This window comes from Myotis daubentonii, chromosome 9 (assembly GCF_963259705.1).
Source record: "Myotis daubentonii chromosome 9, mMyoDau2.1, whole genome shotgun sequence".
NCBI classification, from domain to species: Eukaryota; Metazoa; Chordata; class Mammalia; order Chiroptera; family Vespertilionidae; genus Myotis; species Myotis daubentonii.
In genome coordinates this window covers 3,635,338-3,650,142 of record NC_081848.1, presented here as the reverse complement: position 1 = coordinate 3,650,142, position 14,805 = coordinate 3,635,338, and the positions used below count along the sequence as shown (strand labels likewise).

Here is a 14,805-nt window from a genome sequence, read left to right as displayed (position 1 = left end):
CAGTCAAGGTCGTCCTGGACAAGTACTACTTCCTCTGTGGGCCGCCCCTACGCTTCATCCCCAGGCAGCAGGTGTGCGACGGCCAGCAGGACTGCGCCTCGGGAGACGACGAGCGATTCTGCGTGGAGAACTTTCCTGAGGGGCCCCCAGTGCCAGGTGAGCCCGGGGCTGAGGGCTAGAGCAGGGCTCAGAGGGACGTCGGCACGGGCTCCACTGGTGGCTCCACCTGCCACCTGTCAGCTTGCATCCCTGCTGTAAGGTTCTTGACAGCAGGACCACATCTTGCTCACGAGACCCCCGCGCTTAGTATACATCGAACACTCAGCGAACATGTGGACCAATGTGAGCCAAAGGAAACAGAACTACCGAGCTGCCCACTTCCGCTGTGCCATGTGGCACGGAGGTGGGGGTTGGATCAGGAGACCTGCGGGAGTGCTCTCCTCTCTGCTACTTCCAGAGGATAGGAACGCTGTGAGGCCACTCACCCTCCTGTCCGTTAGACACGTGTTTTGTAGCGAACTGCGTGACAAGACGGAGCCAGGCCCTCAAAGGGACATGAGAAACCCATGCTCTTTCTCACCCTGAGCTCTGGAGAGGATGTAGCCCAGGATATGGGTGACTCAGGCTTTTTTGTTTTTTAATGTTTTTATTGATCTCAGAGAGGAAGGGAGAGGGAGAGAGAGAAACATCAAGGATGAGAGAGAATCATGGATCGGCTGCCTCCTGCATGCTCCCTACTGGGGATTGAGCTCGCAACCAGGGCATGTGCCCTGACCAGAAATTGAACCTTGACCCCTTGGTTCATAGTTCAACGCTCAACCCCAGAGCCAGGCCGAAGGGTGGTGATGGGGCTTTTGAGGAGCGGGCTGAGTGACAGCCTGTGTATTTGGTTTTTTATAAATCAGAAGTCAAATGCCTATGGGCACCCCCATTCCACTGCCTCAGTCCTCGCTCACGCTCCCCTCGGACCTTGAGGTCCCTCGTTGAGGAGTTCCCCAGGCTGGGCAGGCTGTGTGAGCCGTGGGTAGGGCCATGTAATACATCATCAAAGCTGGTACCTCGAAAGCAGAAGGAGGAGCTATTAATAATGATGCCAGGCAGCAGGCAAAGTGGAGGCGGGCCCAGGACATCTGGTCTCCCCAGCTACGGTCAACACAGGCTCAGCCAAGCAAAGCCAGATGGGAAGCCACCCTGGAGGCTGGAGGGCTGGTGTTCTGTGATGCCCCGGGGCAGGATAGGGTGGGGGATGGAGGGGAGGGGTGGTGGGCCCTCACAGCTGACCCAGCTTCCCGCCTGCAGTCCGCCTCTCCGGCGACAGGTCCACCCTCCAGCTGCTGGACCCGGCCACGGGGACCTGGGCCTCTGCCTGCTTTGACGGCTTCACAGGAGCCCTGGCCCAGACCGCCTGTGGGCTGATGGGCTTTCACAGGTACCCAGCCCAGCCTCCGAGGCGGCCACCTCCCCCGGGACCTCCCCCCTTCGCTGTGGTCCTCCCTCTTCCCCTCTGCTTCCCGCTGTCTTCCTTCTCGCCTCCTTTCCTGAAAGCCCAGGTGTGGGGCAGACAGACGGCTTCCTCCCAGCACGCACAAGCCTCGGTTCAGGCTCCAAAGCCCCGGCTCGCTCAGGAGCCGCCGGGAAGAGCAGTGCCAGCCTTGTGGGGTGCATGTGAGGTGCCAGGGAGAGTCGTGCCCACACGCCCCAATTCCTTGGCAGCCTCCCCTGTCCTTCACTCCCAGCCTCACCCCTTATCCTGCAGCCCGTCCCCCCAAAATGCAGTCCTCTGGTCAAATTTGGTTTGAACAAACTCGATTTCCCTGGGGTTCCATCAGCAATCCCTCTCTCAGCGAATCCAAAAGCAGTCCCAGGTGATGCGTGGTGAAGAAGGATTTAATTATAAGGGTGACAAGCAATATATATTTATATTCATCTGATCTTGGCAAAAGCCAAAAAAGTATTACTATATCTATTTTAAATTTATTTTTAATTGATTTTAGAGGGGAAGGGAGAGGGAGAGAGAGAGAGAAACATCAATGATGAGAAAGAATCATTGATTGGCTGCCTCCTGCACGCCCCCTACTAGGGATCGAGCCTGCAACCTGGGCACGTGTCCCGACCAGGAATCGAACCACGACTTCCTGGTTTATAGGTTTGTGTGTGTTTTTAATATCACTTGTTTTATTTATTTATTTTTTATACATTTTTATTGATTTCAGAGAGGAAGGGAGAGGGAGAGATAGAAACATCAATGATGAGAGAGAATCATTGATTAGCTGTCTCCTGCATGCCCCCTACTGGGGATCGAGCCTGCAACCTGGACTTGTGCCCTGACTGGAATCAAACTTGGGACCCTTCAGTCCGCAGGCTGACGCTCTATCCACTGAGCCAAACCGGCTAGGGCTGGTTTATAGGTTGATGCTTAACCACTGAGCCATGCTGGCCGGCCTATTATATCCACAGTGGGGCCTTGACTTACGAGTGTCCCAACTAACGAGTTTTTTGAGATACCAGCTGTCTCTCGGCCGATTTTTTGCATTGAGTTGATAGAGTAATTTGAGTTAACGAGCTCCTTAATGAGCTCGGTCTCGGAACGAATTAAACTCGTAAGTCAAGGCCCCACTGTATTTTAGAAATAGGTTTGGAGGAAGTAAGTGACTTCCCGGGTAGTAGCTGGGAGGGAGGGAGCGGCCGGGATCTGTGCCCAGGCCCCGAGTTCCTGGGCTTAGGAGTTCTAGCAGGCTGGCTGTTTTCCCTACCCCTACGTGCCATCTGTAACAGGAGGGAGAGTGGGCCTCTCCGAGGGCCCAGCCGAAGGGACGGGAGGTCCAGGCACTCAGCACGGAGTGGGATGGCCTCTCCCTGACAGGCCCCAACTTTGTGATTCTAAGAAACGGCACCCAGAGACAGGCAGGAATGATGGCTGCCAGGCCCACCACCCACCAACCACAGAACTCGCCCTCCGTCCCTCGAGCAGCCTCAAGGCTCCTTTCCAATGGGCGCTCCAGGCAGCCTTTCCTAACCCTTCAGACCTGCCTGCCCCGCTCTCGGGGTGCCAGGCTTCTGCTGGTCTCGGCCCCCAGGGAGGCGACTCCCAGCGCCTCTGGAGAGGGAAGCTCACCACCGTCATTTCTGTCATTTTGAGGAGGCTGGGAAGGCGGGCCCCGCCCTGCGCTTCTCCCTGCTCCCCACAGCCCGGCCCCTGCAGGCTCGGCTTGGCTGGGGAAACAGAACGTCCTGAAATGCCCTCAGGTGGCAGGCTCCTGGAGTGTCTCCCTCCGCCTGCTCTTGAGCTCGACAGAACCAGAGCCGGTCCCCGTGATCGTCAGGATGCGACCCGTGACTTACCTTTCCTGGGACTGTCCGTTGCCACCCTTGGTCCTGCTTCTGGGTCTCAGACTCCTCTAGGTTTCTTCTTCCGCCCGGACAGGAGGCCCTGCTCGTGCCAGGACACAAAGCCCTCCTGGTTAGAAGTGAGAGGGACTCTAGAGACCATCTGCCCCTCCCCCGCCCCCCATCATCTTGCAGAGGAGAAAGGAGGCTTAGGAGACTTGGGAAGGGCGGGCCTGCCCAGGTTGTACTCCAAGCCGGTGCCAGTGCCAGGACAGGCACCTCAGTCCCTCTCGAGGGCTGTAACACAAAGCCCTGTTGACTCCAGTCCTCCTGGAGGCGGCATCAGAGCCCAGAGCCAGGTTCCGGTTGGGACTGTGAGGATGTGCCGGTCAGCCAGGGCCAGGGGTTGGTCTGATCCCTGCAGGCAGAGCTGGTGCTGGCCTGACTGGGGGGGAAGGATGCCAGGAGTAAAGAAACAACGGGAAAGTCCTGGCCGGTGTGGCTCAGTGGATAGAGTGTCGGCCTGCGGACTAAAAGGTCCCGGGTTCAATTCCTGGTCAAGGCACATGCCCAGGTTGTGGGCTCAATCCCCAGTAGGGGGCATGCAGGAGGCAGCCAATCAATGATTCTCTCTCATCATTGATATTTCTCTTTCTTCCTCTCCCTTCCTCTCTGAAATCAATAAAAATCTATTTTAAAAAAGAAAAGAAAGAAATGAAGGGAAAGATGAGAGTCACCCGGGAAGCCATCCTGGAGGAGGAGGACTCAAGCCCAGGGTCTGAAAGAAGAAACGTGGGTTTGCAGAGAGAAAGGAGAGCGGTCCAGGAGAGCGGTACTGCCTGGACTCCTGTGAAGGCCGGCCGTGCTCTGTCCTATGCCCGAGGGGCTGGAATGCACCTCCACCACCCACCGCAGGCGAGGTGCCTTAGGGACCCAGATCCACATCCTGTCCCCGCGAGGGGGGCAGCTACCCTGGGTCCTGCTGGGCCCTTTGGGACAGGGACAGAGCTGAGAGTCAGGAAGGGTGTCCCTAACATTTCTCCTAAGCTCTGGTCAGGACTGTCCCCTGCCCGGGAAGGCGAGGCCACGACAGCATTGCACCTGGATGGGGTCCTGGGAGGCCAGGGACTCGCTCGGGACACCCGCGCTGACCAAGGCCACCTGCCCCCTGCGGCGCCCACGACGTAGTCCCGGCCACCTTCTCTCCTGAGGGGGGCTGTTCCCACCCTCTGGTTCTCGCTCACATCTCTCTCTCCCGCCGACATGAGCAGCAAACCCACCTTCCAAGCCGTGAAGATCGGTCCAGACCAAGAGCTGGACGTGGTTGTCATCACAGCGGCCAGCCAGGAGCTTCAGGTGCAGCACCCCCGCGGGTGAGTGAGGGGCCAGCCCCAACCCTGACGCTCACACCGGGGTGCATCCCGGCAGCACCAGCCCACCCCGGGCAGACACAGCGAGGGGGTGCGCGCCCACGACAGGAAGACGGCAGATAGCGAGGATGGGAGAGCCACAGTTCTAAGACTGTCCATGTTGACTCTCTTTTTATTTTATTTTTTTAAATATGTTTTTATTGATTTCGGAGAGGAAGGGATAGGGAGAGAGAGAGAAACATCAATGACGAGAGAGAACCATTGATCGGCTGCCTCCTGCACGGCCCCCGCCCCACGTGAGGATCAAGCCCACAACCCAGGCATGTGCCCTGACCAGGAATCAAACGTGACCTCCGGGCTCAGAGGTCGACACTCAACCACTGAGCCTCACCGGTCGGGCTTGACTCTTTAAATCAATGGACAGCTGGACAGAGGTGTGTCCACACCTTCGTGGCCTCCCCCTCAGCCGACGAGTCAAACCGTCTCTCTTCCCATTGCCGATGCTTCCTCCTATTCCCCAGGCCACGGGCCTTCCCCTCACGCACAGGCCAGCGCAGGCCGCCCGCACCCCAGCCCCCGGCAGACCTCGCAGCGGCCGGTCCCCACGCCTCCCCCGGAGCCAGAGCCACGTCTGCCAGCCTCCAGGGCAGCAGGCGGCTCCGGGAGGACGCTGGCTGCTTAGCCTGCGGGCTCGCTGCCCGGCTATCTATCTATCGAGGAGCGAGTCTTGCAAAGGGCAGGCTGGGAGCGGGGTGGTCATTGCTGGATTCCCTCGCAACCCCGTCCTTGGGCGAGGCTGCCGCGCAGCAGGTGCGGTTCCGCTCTGCTTCCTCCTCGGGGCGGCCGAGAGCCGCGTGGGCTCTGCCTGGGGCCCAGCCTGTCCTGGACGCTTGTCACTGGGGCGGTCGAGTCCAATCAGGTTAACTCGAACGGAACCAAGTGGCAGTGCAGCAGCCGGGGCAGAGTCCAGCTCCCCGGGCTGGGAGGGGCTTGAGCCAGTGTGTCCAGGAGACCAGGGCCGGCCTCCCAGCAGAGCAGGCGCAGACAGCAGGCGTGTCTCCGCAGGCCCTGCCTCTCGGGCTCCCTGGTCTCCCTGCGCTGCCTGGGTGAGTACCCCTCAGGGGGCGGGCGGGGGGGTGGCAGGCCACCGCGGGCACGGAGGGCCTGGTGCTCGTCCTAAACCTCTCAGACTCCGAGTCTCCTCTGGTCTGTCCCGGCTCCTCTCTGGGCCTGTGCTCCTGCGAGCGGTGGGCATGGAGACGCCCCTCCGTCCGCACGCCTGTCCTTCCCACTCAGTGCACTGAAGGCACCCCGGCTTCGGTCCCTCACCCTCCCTGGGGAGCCAGAGGTCTCGCTGCTGAGAGCCTGACCGTGGCAATGAAAGCCTGGCCACGGCCACCTCCGGGGATGGTGGCCAGGAAGCGGCGCCCAGAGGGCAGGGACCGCTCTGTCTGTCTGTCTGTCCATCGCTCTCTGCTCAGCTCCCCGAGGCACAGCAGGCACCGGTGTACATGGGCTCAGATGATTTGGGAAAATGGGGAGGAGCTAGCGGCGCACAGGCAGGGCCTGCCTGGAACAGACCAGGAGGACTGACAGCTCAGGGACTTCCAAGCGCTGGATGGGCTCCGGGGAAACTTTGCCTGGGACCGCGGGCGGCTGCGGGGGAGCTAAACCCTGCCCGGCAAACGGAGGGGCGCGGGGCATTGCCAGGAGCTGGTGCAGGCACACAGCGCTGTTCGCTGTTGGTGTTTGGAAGTCCCCGGCCAGCCGGCCCAGGAGGGCGGCCTGTCTGTGAGAGCCACGTGGGGGGAGCCGCGTGGGGGAGCCGCGTGGGGAGAGCCACGTGGGGGGGGGAGCCGCGTGGGGGAGCCGCGTGGGGGGAGCCGCGTGGGGGGAGCCGCGTGGGGGAGCCGCGTGGGGGAGCCGCGTGGGGGGAGCCGCGTGGGGGAGCCGCGTGGGGGAGCCGCGTGGGGGGAGCCGCGTGGGGGAGCCGCGTGGGGGGAGCCGCGTGGGGGAGCCGCGTGGGGAGGGACCGCGTGGGGGAGCCGCGTGGGGGAGCCACATGGGGGGGGGAGCCGCGTGGGGGAGCCGCGTGGGGGAGCCGTGTGGGGGAGCCGCGTGGGGGAGCCGCGTGGGGGGAGCCGCGTGGGGGGAGCCGCGTGGGGGAGCCGCGTGGGGAGGGACCGCGTGGGGGAGCCGCGTGGGGGAGCCACATGGGGGGGGGGGGAGCCGCGTGGGGGAGCCGCGTGGGGGAGCCGTGTGGGGGAGCCGCGTGGGGGGAGCCGCGTGGGGGGAGCCGCGTGGGGGAGCCGCGTGGGGAGGGACCGCGTGGGGGAGCCGCATACAGTTCGAGGACTGAAGAGGCTGAGAACAGGGCAGCGGGGTGGCAGGTTCTTTTTTTTTCTTTATTGATTAAGACAGCGGTTCTCAACCTGTGGGTCGCGACCCCTTTGGGGGTCAAACGACCCTTTCACAGGGGTCGCCTAAGACCATGGGAAAACACATATATAATTATATATTGTTTTGTGATGAATCACTATGCTTTAATTATTTTCAATTTGTAACAATGAAATTGGGGGTCACCACAACATGAGGAGCTGTATTAAAGGGTCGCGGCATTAGGAAGGTTGGGAACCACTGGATTTAGATATTACAAATATGTCCTTATCCCCCAATGTCCCCTCATCCCCCCAATCCTGCCCTCACCCTCACCCCTGTTGTCCACATCCATCGCTTATGCTCATATGCATGCATACGAGTCCTTGGGTTGACCGCTCCCCGTCACCCCCACCCTCCCCTGCCTTCCCTCGGAGTTTTGAGCACTATGCTAAGTGAAATAAGCCAGTCAGAGAAAGATAAATATCTCACGCTCTCACTCATTTGTGGATTATAATGAACAACATAAACCGATGAACAAAAACAGGTCCAGAGACAGAGAAGCATCAATCAGATGCTCAAACCTCAGAGGGACAGCAGGTTTCTGCGAGTCGCGTGCGAGGTTCCCTAGAAAAGCCAGGAGGTGGGATGAGAGAGGGAGACCTGCTCAGAGAGCAGGGACTTGGAGGAGGTGAGCTTAGGGTGGGAAGAGCCCGTTTTTGAAACTTTCTTCCCACTTCTGGCTCCCAGATCAGCGGCTGGGGCATGGGGTCCCACATCCCTGTTCGGTGTGAAGGTCATAAACTGCCCGCACAGGGGACACCCGTGTGCACGGTAATGCCAAGCGCACCCAGCGCTGACAAAGAAGGCGAGGGGCTTGGGGAGCCCTATCTGGGGCCCCCATGGCGCCCCAGGAGCCTAGGAGCGGGCCCGGCCCTCTCCACGGCGCCGGCCCGTCCCAGCCTCCCTGAGCCCGGTCCCTGCTCTCCCTCCCGAGCCCAGCCTGCGGGGACAGCCCGAAGGCCCCGCGCGTGGTGGGCGGGCAGCAGGCCTCCGTGGAGTCCTGGCCGTGGCAGGTCAGCATCCAGTACCACCAGCAGCACGTCTGCGGCGGGAGCATCCTGGACCCGCACTGGGTCCTCACGGCGGCCCACTGCTTCCGGTAAGCCAGCGCCCGCAGGCCTGTGGGAGCCAGAGCCTCGAGGGCCTGAGGCCCGGGCCCCTTCCTCTGCCCTTAAACACTATGTCCTAGGGCAGCGGTTCTCAACCTGTGGGTCGCGACCTCTTTGGGGGTTCAACGACCCTTTCACAGGGGTCGCCTAAGACCACCGGAAAGCACATATATAATTACATATTGTTTTGTGATGAATCACTATGCTTTAATTATTTTCAATTTGTAACAGTGAAAATTGGGGGTCACTACATCATGAGGAACTGTATTAAAGGGTCGCGGCATTAGGAAGGTTGAGAACCACTGTCCTAGGGTGTGGCCACCCCGTGAGATGCCGGACACAAGGTCCTTTGTTAAATGCGGTCTGAGCAGAAGGTGGGAAGCATCAGAAACCCATGTCCTCAGCCGCCCTGTCATGCACCCCATGAAGGCTCCTCCCACCTGCCCGGAGCGAGCACCTCTCCCTCTTCCCTGTTCCAGGAAGGGGTCCTGGGGTCCGGAGCCCTGCCGCTCCCTCGCTGTGTTCAGAAACTTAACAACAAGCCAACAAGCATAGATTTCCTCCCAGGCCAGCCCGGGCCTGCCCGCCCCTCAGGGGGAGGCCCACCCCCAGGCCTTTATTTCATTCATTCATTCATTCATTCATTCATTCATTCTGCATCTGAGGAGTTCCTACAAGGTACCAGACCATCTACTGTGTCCGTGGACATTGGCCCCATTACTGCCTTAGAGGAATCACAGTCTAGGCCGTGATTCTTTATATATACTCCTGACTCAGAGAGGGAGGAAGAGAAAGAGAGAGAAGCATCAATGATTAGACAGAATCATGGAGCGGCTGCCTCCTGCACACCCCACACTGGGGATCGAGCCCGCAACCTGGGCATGTGCAGTCCGACGCTCTATCCACTGAGCAAACCAGCTAGGGCTAGGCCAATTTCTTAACCTTTTTTGAGAATCTGACAAAAGGTGTAAACCTCCCCTGGGAAACCATCCCTAAGCGGTGTCTGGTGTCAGAGGAAGAGAGCCGCGCACATAAGTAACTGCCCACACGCGGGTGCCATGAGCGACTGTGACGAGCAGCAGGGGACGGCCCCGCGCTCCGGCCTGGAGGCAGCCCTCCCCAGCCCGCCAGCTGGAAGTTTGCTTGGGCCGGTTTCCCTGGGAAAAGGATCCCATCCCCTTTTAGACTTGGCCTGTGGTCGGAGATTCCTCAGACCGGCCCCTCTCCAGCACCCCTGCCAGCACCATCCTTACCCGCTGAGGCAGGCACCTGGAGCTCCCACCCCCAGGGCCCTGGGGCCCGGCCATGGGCAAAGCCCCGCCTGCTTGGCTCTGCCCCAGGAAGCATCTCGATGTGCCCGGCTGGAAGGTGAGGGTCGGCTCAGACAGGCTGGGCAGCTTCCCAGCCCTGCCCGTGGCCAAGATCTTCGTCGCCGAGCAGAACGCCACGTCCCCCAAAGAAAAGGACATCGCTCTGGTGAGGCTGCGGGACCCGCTCACGCTCTCAGGTGAGCGATGCCCCCGGGCACAGCCCTCAGCTCAGGCCCACTCCCGCTCTGCCGCCCCTCACTAAGTGGCCTTGAGCTCGTCACTTCTCGAAGGCCCCAGCTGCCCATCTGTTCCCAGCAAATCCGCCAGCCTAGCGTCCTGGGTGTCAGGAGGCTCAGGTCGGCCAGTGGACACCCCACTATCCCACACCAGCGCTCCAGGTGCGGCACCCTAAGTGAGGGCCACAGGTCCCTCCAGTCGTGGAGGTCACAGTCCATCCTCCACCCCCAGCCGATGCCAAGCGCCTCCCACTATCCCTGCCAAGGGGTCTGTGTGCCCATTGCTCTCCTGCAGGGCAGGGACCCACGGCTAGCGAGGCTGCCATCGAACCTGGTGCAGTTCTGTTGTACGACTCATGCCTATAGAGGATGGTGTTTCATTTGTTCTAATATATTTTTATTGATTTCAGAGAGGGAGGAAGAAGGAGAGAGAGAGTGATAGAAACATCAATGATGACAGAGAATCATTGATCAGCTGCCTCCTGCACGCCCCACACTGGGGATTGAGCCTGCAACCCAGGCATGTGCCCTGCCCGGGAATCGAACCCTGACCTCCTGGTACATAGGTCAACACTCAACCACTGAGCCACGCCAGCCGGGCTCTCGGGCAGTATTTAAATCAGCATTTCCAGCTGTTGGTTCCACAGGACATGGGTCCCTTAGGACAGTGGTCAGCAAACTCATTCGTCAACAGAGCCAAATATCAACAGTATGACGATTGAAATTTCTTTTGAGAGCCAAATTTTTTAAACTTAAACTATATAGGTAGGTACATTGTTATTAACTTAATTAGGGTGCTCCTAAGGCTTAGGAAGAGCCACACTCAAGGGGCCAAAGAGCCGCATGTGGCTCGCGAGCCGCAGTTTGCCGGCCACGACCTTAGGAAAAAGAAGGGTTCCTTCTCAACTAAGTTTGGGAAACATTTTTATAACTTTAGCTCTTTTTGGAGCACTTTAGTATACTAAAGATGGAGACATTTAAAGATTTTTTTAAAATAATTTGTTTTATTGTGTTTAACCCACACTTTCTAAACTTATTTGACTATAGAACCCTTTTTCTCCTCCCACTTCTATTAACATCGCGTGGACTGTGTGCTATGGAGGCTTAACGCCAGTCCTGCACATGGGGTCCCCTTCCTCTCTGCTCCCCGCAGGCCTCGTCAGGCCCATCTGCCTGCCCTTCTCGGATGAGGAGCTCCCTCCGGCCACCCCGGTGTGGGTCATCGGGTGGGGCTTCACAGAACAGGGTGCAGGTGAGTCCCGGGCTCAGGGCAGCAGGGCCGAGGGGGCAGTGTTCAGAGCGGGTGGGAAGGAGGGCCATCCATCAGGGTGCCGGTGACCGCAAGCATCCCCTGAGCTGGGGCCAAGGCCAGGACAAGGACAAGGAAGTGGGGGTGCCTCCGCCTCCAGGGAAGATGTCTGACCAGCTGCTGCAGGCGTCAGTCCAGGTCATCGACAGGGCACGGTGCAACGCCGAGGACGCGTACCAGGGGGAGGTCACCGCGGAGATGCTGTGCGCGGGCGTCCTGCAGGGCGGCGTGGACACCTGCCAGGTGAGCCTCCACGGAGCGGAGGGAATCCCGTGGGTAGGAACCGGGCCCTGGAGAGACAAGGAAGCCAGGAGCTCAGTGCCCAAGGAGGCCTCGCACAGGAAGGCCCCCACGTGTGCGCACGGGAGGAGGGAGAGAATCAGGGAGAGAGGTGACGGCCGGAGAATGGCACAGGGATGGATGGACAGGTGGATGGAGACGAGCAGAAGGATGTTAAGCGGATCCGTATTTCACACCCTCCCACCCACCCCACGTCCCATCGGCTATGGAGTAAGAGCCCCTGAGGGCAGGAATTCCGCCCGGTTTCTCTGTCCTCAGCTACTGCACTGCCCTCGAGAGCCCCCTCGTGCTGGTGGGCCCGGCGCTGTGTCCCTCCCTGGCCATGTCTCACTTCCCTCCCCCAGAGGCTCTTCTGAGACCCTCTCATTAAAATCCCTCACCCTGACCTGGCCTGTGTGGCTCAGTGGATAGAGCATTGGTTTGTGGACCAAAGGGTCCCGGGTTTGAGTCCAGTCAAGAGCACATACCTCGTTTGCAGGCCCCACCCTGGCCCAGCCCCTGGTCAGGGCTCATGCAGGAGGCAACCAATCAATGTCTCTCCCACATCAGTGTTTCTCTCTGTCTTTCCCTCTCTCTCCCACTCTCCCTAAAAATCAATGGAAATATATCCTCGGGTGAGGATTAAAAAATAATAATAAATAAATACATAAATAAATAGATAAAACCGCCATCCGCACCGCTCAGTTCTCGCACTCGAGAGGTGCCGCTCAGTCACCTCTTAACCAGGCCAGGGCTGGGCGCTGCGTCAGGGTCTTCCCTCGGGAGGTGCACAGTGAGGGTGAGGGGTGTGCACAGCCGCTTGGCCACCAAGTTACTGGGTTTTGAAGGAAGAGACCTCAAGGGTTATAGGAACTGAAAAGGTAGACACCCAAGTAGGTGCACTTTTTATTCTCTGACATTTTTGTCTGTCTGTGTGCTTACCCCTCTCTCCCTCTCCCTCCCTCTCCCTCTCTTTCTCTCTCCCTCTCTCTTTCTCTCTCCTTCTCCCTCCCTCTCTCTCCCTCTCCCTCCCTCTCCCTCTCTCCTTCTCTTTCTCTCTCCCTCCCTCTCCCTCTCTCTCTCCTCTCCATTTGATTCTAAGCTACCCAAAGGCAGGGATCTTTGCTCTTTTCATGGGTTGAATCCAATTGCCTAGAACAGTGGTCGGCAAACTGCGGCTCACGAGCCACATGCGGCTCTTTGGCCCCTTTGAGTGTGGCTCTTCCACAAAATACCGACTTCTGTGCATGGGCCACGAAGTTTCAGTTGCACTGTATGTGTGCGCCCGCACGTGGTATTTTGTGAAAGAGCCACACTCAAGAGGCCAAAGAGCCACATGTGGCTCGCGAGCCGCAGTTTGCCAACCACTGGCCGAGAACAGGCTAATCACCACACTGTGGTTCAGTACCTTGAGAAATGCTATATGAAAGGAAGATAACCGCTTCCTGCTGCAGGGCCCTTGGCGCCTCCCCCGCTGGGGTGAGGTGTGGGTCTCCACAGGAGGGCCCGGGCACACCCACAACCCACTTGACCTCCAACTGAACCTTTTTGCCCCCAAAGAGAAGGACACTCTAGGCTCAGGGACAGTGCGAGCAGAGAGGGCAGGGCACAGCCAGCACCGGCGGGCGGGCACAGGGGGCACAGGGACACCCACCCTCCACCCTGCCCGCCTGCCTACCCAGCAGCCCCTGCTCTGCCCTCTCCCAGGGAGACAGCGGAGGACCCCTGATGCATCACTCCAGCCAGTGGCACATCGTGGGCATCGTGAGCTGGGGCCACGGCTGCGGGGGCCCGAGCACCCCGGGAGTGTACACCAAGGTCGCGGCCTATCTCAGCTGGATCCACAGTGTCCGCCAGGTGAGCCCTCCCTCCTCTGCTCTCAGGCTTCACCCAGACGCGCGGAGGCAGCGCCCACACCCCAGCGTTGTCCCCACCAGGGAGCAGCCTGGGCTTCCCACCACGAGGGCTGAGCGTCCTTAGCTCGGAGGCTGTGCAAGTTAGAGTGTGGGCTGCGCCCAGCGGCCTCACCAGAGAGCAGCTTCCCGTGGGAGGGGGCGGCGTCAGGGGCGACGAGCTTCGGGAAAGGGAGTTAGTTTTGCACACAGCACTGCTGTGTCCGCTTTCAAATCCGCTGACTCGCTCTCTGTGGGTCTCTTATTCTAGTCTGAGCCCTGATGCCGCGGCCCCTCTGCCGGCCTGGGGACCCCGGACACCAGGCACAGGGCAAGCGCCCCTCGGCACGCCCCTCTGCCCACAGGCTCAGCTTGTCCTGGTGCAGCTAAGGGCCTCCATCCCTGTAAGCGACCTGTGGCCCACAAGAGCTCAAGAGGAGGGCAGCAGCCTGCTCAGCAGCCCTGCTCCGCCACCCCTGTTGCTCCCCGCACCCCCAGGAGAGACCCCACCCCCAGGCGGTCTCAGGCATTGCCAAGCCGGGAAGGAGCATCCCCACTCCGCAGGCTCTCTGGGGAGAGCCCAGGTCACTGCGAGCTGGAGTGGAGGGAGGAGAGGGTCTGAGCGAGCCTCGCCCTCTCCACGTCTCCCGGGCAGAAACCAGCTGTGGTGGAAAGTGCAGTCCCGCTGGGCGCAGCTGCTGTGCCCGCTGCTGCTGTCACTGCTCCCACGTGGCTGCTTTTATTAAACAGGAATGTGAGGTCTGACATGTCTGACTGGGCTGCTTCATCAGCACTGAGTGGGCTATTGAGCCACAATCTTTATTTTTTTATTTAATTTTATTTTCTTTATCTTTATTGTTGAAAGTATTACATATGTCCCCCTCCCCCCCATCAACCCCCTCCAGTCCACCCCCCCAGGCCCTCACCTCCCTATTGTCTGTGTCCATGGGCCATGCATACATGCACACAGGGTCTTAGGTTGATTGTCTCCCACCCACCCAGCCTCCCCCGCCTTCCCTCCGAGATTCCGCACTCTGTTCCCTGCTCCATGTCTCTGGATCCACTCCGTCCATCGGTTTATTTTGTTCCTTAGATTCCACATGTGAGTGAGATCAGTGACACTTGTCTTTCTCTGACTGGCTTATGTCACTCAGCATGACACTCTCCAGGCCCCCCCATGCTGCCTCACAGGGTAAGAGACCCTTCTCTTTTACTGCTGCACAGTGTTCCATGGCGTAAATGTACCCCAACGTTTTATCCACTCGTCTGCTGATGGGCCCTTGGGCTGTGTCCAGGTCTTAGCTATTGTGAATTGTGCTGCTGTGACACAGGGGTGCATACATGCTTTCTGAGTGGCGCTTCGGGTCTCGGGGTATATTCCTGCGAGTGGGGTCCCTGAGTCAAACGGCAGTTCCACACTGTTTTCCACAGCGGCTCACCAGCCTGCATCCCCACCAGCAGTGCGCTAGGCTGAACAGTCTGTATTCTTTGGCCTGGGTAGGGACAGGCCTGCGCAGACAGTGGGTCCTCGGAG

The 14,805-nt window shown here is 59.5% G+C and overlaps 1 protein-coding gene across 1 annotated transcript in view; it reads left to right on the top strand.

Moving 5' to 3' along the window:
• TMPRSS4 (transmembrane serine protease 4) overlaps positions 1 to 14,048 on the top strand; it is a 38,285-nt gene extending 24,237 nt beyond the window's left edge. The window contains exons 4-13 of the mRNA XM_059710935.1: positions 4 to 156; positions 1,300 to 1,429; positions 4,599 to 4,700; positions 5,763 to 5,803; positions 8,076 to 8,235; positions 9,586 to 9,752; positions 10,945 to 11,043; positions 11,201 to 11,343; positions 13,087 to 13,236; positions 13,543 to 14,048. Coding sequence (XP_059566918.1) covers positions 4 to 156; positions 1,300 to 1,429; positions 4,599 to 4,700; positions 5,763 to 5,803; positions 8,076 to 8,235; positions 9,586 to 9,752; positions 10,945 to 11,043; positions 11,201 to 11,343; positions 13,087 to 13,236; positions 13,543 to 13,554 — 1,157 coding nt within the window. The 3' untranslated portion in view covers positions 13,555 to 14,048. The remainder of the gene's footprint in view (positions 1 to 3; positions 157 to 1,299; positions 1,430 to 4,598; positions 4,701 to 5,762; positions 5,804 to 8,075; positions 8,236 to 9,585; positions 9,753 to 10,944; positions 11,044 to 11,200; positions 11,344 to 13,086; positions 13,237 to 13,542) is intronic.
• Positions 14,049 to 14,805: the final 757 nt, after the last annotated feature.